The sequence below is a fragment of the Helicoverpa armigera genome, chromosome 23 (genome assembly GCF_030705265.1).
Source record: "Helicoverpa armigera isolate CAAS_96S chromosome 23, ASM3070526v1, whole genome shotgun sequence".
NCBI lineage: Eukaryota > Metazoa > Arthropoda > Insecta > Lepidoptera > Noctuidae > Helicoverpa > Helicoverpa armigera.
Window position 1 is genome coordinate 9,951,862 of NC_087142.1, and position 8,207 is coordinate 9,960,068.

Consider the following 8,207-nt stretch of genomic DNA (forward strand, 5'->3'; position numbering starts at 1 on the left):
AAGTAACAAAGTCTAGATAATATTTTTTAATTCTGCGTGTTTTGGTCAACGTTCCTTTCTCTTCCGCGTGACGTAAGAGGGTGAAAAAGTCATTTTTGGATTATACAAGACTATCTCTACTAGTTTATCTCTTTTGATCACAGGTTTTTCTGAATTAGTCGCTTTTATATTGATTCTTTTGATTTTAATTAATTTTGTTGCGGATTTTAAGATTGTGGATCTTTTTGTATTGTTTTCGATTGGGAGACATTAGATAATTGTTATTAATAATCTAAACAAAGGAGAGGACAATACTACACTGTTTGTGTTTAGTATACCTAAAAATCGGGTTAGAAGTAAAATGCAAAATATTGATAGTTACAAAATCTAACTTTATTTAGAAAAACAGAAATTCTTGGTCTAACACAACACATTACAGTATAAAAATTAAACAAAACGTCAACACGTTCAGAATCAAAACATTTTCTTAACAATACGGATCACTGCGTTCATAAGGTTAACAGTTAATACTTACCACATTTTGTACATACACATTTACTTTAACAAGTTCATTTCGAAATCAGAAAGAAAGAAAAATAACTTTTATAAGAAAAATATTAAGAAAAAAAACCATGTTTTATAAATGGCATAATGCGTTAAACACTTCGGTTCCTATAACTTAGTAAAAAACATATTTTTTTAAATCATAAGCGAAAATATTATGGTGTTCAAGATAAACTCAAGAAAGATTCACTTGGCTTCCATACTCGAACATTTCATACAGATACACTATTATTATTAGTTTGTGCGTTATCTAAAGAAAAAAACGTATGTATTTCAACAGCATATTATACAACGTAAATCAAAGTTTACGATGTTAATATTACATTAAAAATGCACATTAATGAAAAAAAAACAATAAATCAGGATTAATCAAATTATTGTAATCAAAACCATGTAAGTAGCTATAAATTTCGAAAAGTCTTAAGTTCAAAATGTAGACCGCAACCTGACTAGATTTTTAGGCACTTTTTGACTGTTACTCAAGAAATAATTAGTTTAACTGGCATTTTTTATTGAAATTAAGAATATAACCTGAATTAGTATACAAAGAAATTGAAACTTACATTAATTTTTAAATTCGTATTGTATCTTTGTCACGTATAAACTTAGGAAAAAGAAAGCTTCACTTTTAAAAAATTAATAAAAAAGATCATAAGTTGTTTATTACAAAATTATTGAATCACACACATTTAGTAGGTATATTACGAAGTTTTCGTACAGACAGACAAATAAGTGTATTTAAACTCGATTCTAGCAAAAAGTTTTGACTGTATTGCTTGCTCATCAGCTACAAAGACATCTTCAAATATCAAACTATATGTTTTGCGTATTTTTGTAAAGACTAGTAAATGATAAGCAGCATAATTTATGTATTATTTTATTGAAACAATAAATATAATGTAGACATACACTGCAGTTTTGATATTCTATTTATTAATACTGGCAATTTTATATAAATAGTAACAGACTTATAGGCCAACCAAATGTGTATGATACAACATCAAAATATGTTCCAAAACGTATTAATTGTCTAAAACAACGTAGAAAAGTCCAAAACACTAAAATTTATGTACACAATTGACTGTTTACGCGTCGCTTACGATCGGTTTCACTTCGTTTAAGTGCGAAACTTCTTCGTTCGACGATTCTACAACTGATACATTTGCGTCCTCACACCCATTCACATTTGATACTTCCGTAACTTCATTTAAAAACTTAGAAATAACTTCGTTGACGTCATTGAGGTTAGTGTCTATGATTTCATTAACTTTTGTGACTTCATCTTTGTTTACAGTTTCATCTACAGGGGACGCGGAAGGACTTTCATTTGATGTTGATTCCTTGACTTCGACATTTTCAGGTTTAACTTCATTAATTTCTACTTTCTCAGAGTTTTCTTGTGACGTTTCTTCTGAAACCTCGTCATTAACTACTTCTAAATCGCAGAGGTTGATATTGGCGTTGTTGATAGCTTGTAATAGGTTTTCTATTGTTTTTTCATCAACCTTCTCAGTTTCACTTGACTCTTGGACCGTATCTTCACTGGCACTGGGTGTGATTTCTTCTACTATATCTTTTGCGTTGGACTCATCACTTTCAGGTTCTTTAACTACGGCTGCTTTTTCAGCCTCTGCTTTAGCTTTCTCAGCTTTACTCTTCTTAGATTTGGACTTTTTCTTCTCAGTTTTTTCAGGCTTCTCTGGCGCGGGTGATTCTTCCTTCTGTTTGTTTGTGAGAGTGTTTAATTGACTTTGTAAGTGTGCAAGACTTTGGCGAAGTTGTGCGCAATTTGCCGCCATGGCATCCACCTGGAAGACAATTACATACGATTAGATTTAAACTTAGCGCATAGTAGATGTTCTGTTAGTACATTTTTATGTTCCATTAAATATGTGCTACAAAAAAAAATCATCGGCGTTATCATTAAACATGCAACATAAATCCTATGTGTATTGGCAAACTGCGGAACATTATACAATACATCAACGCTGACATCAGAAGATCGATGACGATGATGATCGGTGACGATGATGATCGGTGACGATCGTCATATTTTTTGTCAAGAGACAGTTGGAACACTGGAACCTGTTTACTATATAGACCACACAAAACAAAGGTGGAAGTACAAACCTTAGCATTAGAAGCAGGCTGGTGCGCGACGGACACAGGTGCAGGCGCAGGTGCTGGCGGTGCGGGCGGCGCGGGCGGGAGGGGAGGCCGCTCGATGTTGTTGTCCTTCAGCGTCGCCAGCAGCGACGTGCGCTCCGCCTGCGACCACAAGGCTTTATAAATCCTCCATACAAAACAGGGGTGGACTTTATATAGGACCTTGGGGAACCTCTAGATTTCCTTTCAATTTACCGTGAATGAAGTCAAAATTCATCAATAAGACTAATTTTCATGCCTTGTGTTAAATGTGAATGTACAAGGAACAGATGCAAATGTACTAAGTAAGTAAGGCAAATTGTCACAATGAGTACTTGCGATGATTGATCGTGTCGAAAGGCTTGTTGAAGTCCTTGTTGTTATAGTTATCGGCACGGATAATGAGCTCCCGGCGTAAGAGTGAGGATCGCTTTGCGCACTGCACACTTAAGGCAATAAACCAATAAATCGCTTCTGCGTAGGTGAAGGTCAGGGCTCAATATCGTTGCCGATGATGATATGTACCTGCAGCGTGCGGCAGAGCCCCTGCATGTGCGCGAGCTGGCGGGCGGCGGCGGCGCAGCGCTCCTCGCTGGCCTGCCGCTCGCCGCACATGTCCAGCAGGGCCGTCTGTGACGTCTCCCACCGCGTCTTCCACGACAGGGACTCTTTCTCCAGCTTCTTAATCTTCTTTGACATCTGGAAATAACATATTTAGTTTAGTTTAATTTAGCTTTTGGGCATTTTGAAGTTTCACTTCAGACACACACGCTTGTCGCTCATGACCGTCATTTGTCTATAGTCACCGAATGGAAATGAATGGGCTAACTTCTGTCGTCAGCCGAGTTCATCTTTCTCATGTCTCTTAGGCTAAGTTCAAGCGAACGCGCGACTCGGCGTTCTCATCATCAACGTTGAACGTTGTTGTGTATCATGCACCGCGCGCGACGTGCGTTCGTATGAACTTAGCCTTAATCGTCACCATTCACACTTCGACCATTGAAGCGCCGACTGGGCCGACATCTGCCTTTGTCCGAAGGGAAGCATAACAAATGCAAATAAAATACCGAAGGCCTTATTCTCTTATCAGGATTAAAGTGGATAGACCAAAACAGAGAAATAGCCAAAAAGGCAGGCAAGTTTTAAGATTTAAACAGAAGAATTTCATATATATAATTGTTCAGTCACTGAAAATGATTCTAAGAACAGAAAAACTGACCTTCTCCATTTGTTCCTTGAAACCACCGAACATCTGATTGCTCTTGACCAACGCGTTTTGGAATTCGTCGTATTTGTCCGTGTACACTGCGAGCTGACCGCGCAGACCTAGAAAGGAACCAAACATAGTCATTTTCAATACCATACCATTTGGAAGAAGCGCCTGTGGCTGAAAAGTTAAAAAGCTATATCATCTGACCTACACATGAAGCAAATATACGAAAAAACTGATAAAAAACATATTCCTTTTTGGCAGTCAGTTAATTAATTAAAACTACATTATATAGTTAGGCATACACAGCTAAGTTTTCTTTACTCACTTGTCTCCGTGCCCTGCAGTTCCATGATCTTGGCTCTGTACTGCGCGAGCGTGACCTTCAGTTGTTCCATCTCGGCCAGCAAGCGTTCCTTGTCAGCCTGATGCTCCAAGCTAGCCTTCTGCATCTTCGCGTCTGACAGCTGAGATTCTAACGCCATCTGTTTCGCCATTTTGTCAACCTGGGGAGCGGTGTTGAAGGTTTTAGATTTTAGATGAATGTTGAATGTGGAGAGGGAACTAATTAGATACGAAAAGATAACTTTAGAAGAGGCGAGGAAAACACTCCATTTGAGGATTTTTTTATAGATCTTTGCATTATTCTATTTTACCTTAATACGGTTTTACTATGTAGGTAGAGTTATGCAAAAAAATAAAATCACAATTATTATTTAATTATTGTCTCATCAGATTTAGGGCCAATTCTTCAAATTATCAGTTAACTTCTATCTGAGAAATAAATGTGTCTGTCTGACACTTTTTCTACACAAAAGCTGTTGAAACTTCACATATACTCTTCAGCTAAAAGCTACCAGGCGATTGAAAAATCGACACTTATTTTCATGTCAGTGTCCACAAACCTGCTGCTCCCTCAACTGGTACTGCTGCACAACAGACTTGAACTTCTCGCTCATGCTGATATTATCATCCCTCAGCTTGGCATTCTTCTCATTATTCTGCTGTAACATGGCGGTGATCTCTGACAGGGTGTTCTGAAACTTGGCCTGCGTCTCCTTACGGCGTTCTTCTTCCTCGCGGATTTTTAGCAGAGATTCTTCCTGTGGAGAAATGATTTATTGGTCTACTAATAAAATAAAATCAAAGCTATATATTTCAATTTTTAGATAAATACGTAGTTTCATAGTTACGTAAATGGCGTGAAGGTGTAAGTAATGTTGGTGAAATAACATTCTCGTTTAGCTTAGAAGTTTTTGCTAAAACTAAAATCATATTATGCTTTCAAGATTTAGCATACTTAAAAACCACAGCATTTACCTGTCGTCTTTGATAGTCTGCATTATATTTCCCTAACTATTCTATCATATTTAACAGAAGGTACAGCATACATACTATGTACAGTAAAGTGCTATGTATTTTGGAAATGTGTATTTCAATATAGTCATCAGAGTTTTCTATAAACACCTGTTTATCTTTACCTAACATCTGAGTATTTTTCTAAAGAGTCTCTGTTGAGCTATTACAAGGAGAAAGGCTCCTTATCATAAAGCATGTAATTGTTATGAAAACATTTTAATCAACAGAATTCTCCTGACTTTAGTCATAATGGCATGGAGAGTTGTATAAAATCTATTACATAACAGTAAGCAATACAGATTTATGAAACACAGAGTTTGTCAAAGAAAACTAAATCATTTCATAATGCTGCTCTTTTATAATCAATATTACTTTGTACTTTGTTAAAGAAAATAACAAAGTAATATTGTTCATTACAAAGTAATTTATTTCTGATGATTATAACATTCAACCCCATCTTTCATACAACCACTTTCTGTGTTATACTCTGATTTAGCACTTATAACATGAGTGCCAAGATAAAACTATAATTGCAATAAGTTTGAAGGCTCAATGCATGATTATCTGTAGCATCATAGCTCCTGAATGAATAAACCAATTTTGTTTTCTTTTTTATTTATATAACAAAAACTTACCTTAATAGCCTTATTTTGTTTCTGAAGCTCCCTGCAAAGATTCTCTAACTTAGATTTAACAAGGATAGTCTTATTAAATTCTAGCTGTAATTGTTCTTTTTCTTTCAACAACATGGCGTGACGTTTGTCTGACTGTTTGATGTAAAATTGCATCTTCTTGTTATCGTCAGCTGTCTGTACGTATTTCTTACAAACTAGAGACAACTTCTCTTCCAACGTTGGTACGGAGTTCAGGGATTTCATGAACTGTTCTACGTTTTTGTCATCTCTCTTGGTTCGGTCATCCCTTTTTCCTTTTTTGACTTCTAACGGCGGTGTTGGTTCTGGGGTTTTTTCCTGGAATTTAGAGAGAATGTTTTCTGGATTTTCTTAGTGTATACGATTTTCTATTGATGAAACACATCTTAGGTCATTTTATGAGTAACTAATACAAAAAAGCTGTTTTTGATTAATGCATGCATTGTTGAGTTTTATAAAATTATTGTGATTAAATGTATACATTTAATGTATACATTTTTAATTTCTTACATATCACTTTGGCTGTTTGTGTAATTTTAGTGCTACAGACAGAGATGTCCTGTCATGAACTTAAAAATACAGGTAGCAGTGAGCTATTAATAGAAACCCCCACCTAAGTAATAATTTGACCTAAATCATAATGAGACCCTTCCCTACATACATGTAACAGCTTAATTCTTTCTCAAATGTCAAAATAATACGAAATTTGACTCTGACAAGTGAAAAGTCCAAGCATACATTTATGGTAAATACATTTCAAAGAGTTGTTGAAGTGCTCCTTGTAACTTTGCAACTTAATAAAAGGTATCCCAGGAATCACGGGAGCTAACTTATAGGTCAGCTGCTCATTCCCTTCGACCATAAAAGCAGAAAGCATGTGAAACGTGCTTCCGAACAAAAATATCAAAAACATTAGGGGAATTGGCAAAATGCCAACAAACTTTAAGGTTAACTATTTCTCCCATTTTCGACTTAATTTAAACATTTTACAAGCATAGCTTAGCCTAAATCTTATTCAAATATTTGTTAATTACTTGAATACAAGTAGAAATCTTGCTAAATACAGGTAATTTGTATGAAAAAGGGAGAAAATCGTTTACCGACATCCGATAGCATTCTATTTATAAACCGCTTGGAATTATGAAAAATTAACACTTACGGTAGCGGTTTTATTTGATTGCACATTTTCTGTACTTTCTTTTTGAGTTTCTTCCGTAGCTGCTTCCATTTTAAAACAATTTAGCTCTTCTGAAAATTTTCTAAACAAAACGGAACAAGACGTTTCTCATAGGGTTGTCGGCCGTTTTCAAATAGAGAAAGAATCGAATCATTCGAATACGCCTAACAATAGCACCACAGAATCGATTTACTAACCGAGTAAAATGAAAAGAAGTGAATGGAATAATACGTAATACTATTATTTTTGTTTTTTACTCTGTATTTTTATGAAACTCTTGTTTTGAAATCCTCAAATTAAAGAATTACAAGATCCTGAGATTTTGTATAATTTTCCTGGTAATAATTGATCACAACCATGCCCAACTACGATTTAATATACTTTTGTGACGGCTAATTCAGATGAGTAGGTAATGAAAGCTTAAAAAGGTAAATCACAGTGCTCGATTAATTTAGTACCAATGCTAAGATCACCCGATAATCGATTTAATATTAGTGATGTGATTAGTATCGTAGCAACACTGTGACTAAACGTTTAGAAATACCAAAACATAATGTTTAAGCTAATAAAATTTGTTTATTTCTTACTCGAAGCTAAAATATTACATTTGATTATATTTTTGCTAACCGAGTAATAAAAAAACTGATTAAATGAAAACAAATAAGTTTTTGAACGTCCAATCCGGTTGAAACTGGATATTTTCAGTACATAAAATAAAGTTGCCAAATTCGAATAATTCTTCTGTTTTAGAAAAAAAAATCTTAGAGTTTATTCTAATGTTATAAAAAATACCTCAGGTATTTACATTACCTATGTTCAATAGTTTTACAAATGATCTTTTTTTTTTTTTCTTAGCCCTTATTGTCCCACTGCTGGGCAAAGGCCTCCCCATTTTGTTTCCACACCTCTCGATCCTTAGAGTGCTCCCACCAGTCAGGGTTGTAGGCGTCCAGATCGTCACGCCACCTCTTCCGGGGCCTACCACGTCTGCGGTGGCCATCACAAATGATCTTATGATAGGGAAATATTAAAACTAAGTATCAAAATATTCATCCGCATCGCTCAGGTATTTTGTATTATATTTGTACAAAAACCTCACATTATTCAAAATTACGTAATT

At 35.2% G+C, this 8,207-nt stretch overlaps 1 protein-coding gene across 1 annotated transcript; it reads right to left on the minus strand.

Annotated features, from left to right (window-relative positions):
* Positions 1 to 350: 350 nt before the first annotated feature.
* LOC110378659 (gamma-taxilin) lies at positions 351 to 7,244 on the minus strand. The gene is made up of 8 exons (XM_021338016.3): positions 7,070 to 7,244; positions 5,893 to 6,228; positions 4,804 to 5,001; positions 4,227 to 4,404; positions 3,908 to 4,014; positions 3,214 to 3,387; positions 2,674 to 2,811; positions 351 to 2,351 (listed from the first exon to the last, which is right to left on the minus strand). The coding sequence occupies exons 1-8, from the start codon at positions 7,136 to 7,138 to the stop codon at positions 1,629 to 1,631; spliced, it is 1,923 nt and encodes a 640-aa protein (XP_021193691.3). The 5' UTR covers positions 7,139 to 7,244; the 3' UTR covers positions 351 to 1,628.
* Positions 7,245 to 8,207: the final 963 nt, after the last annotated feature.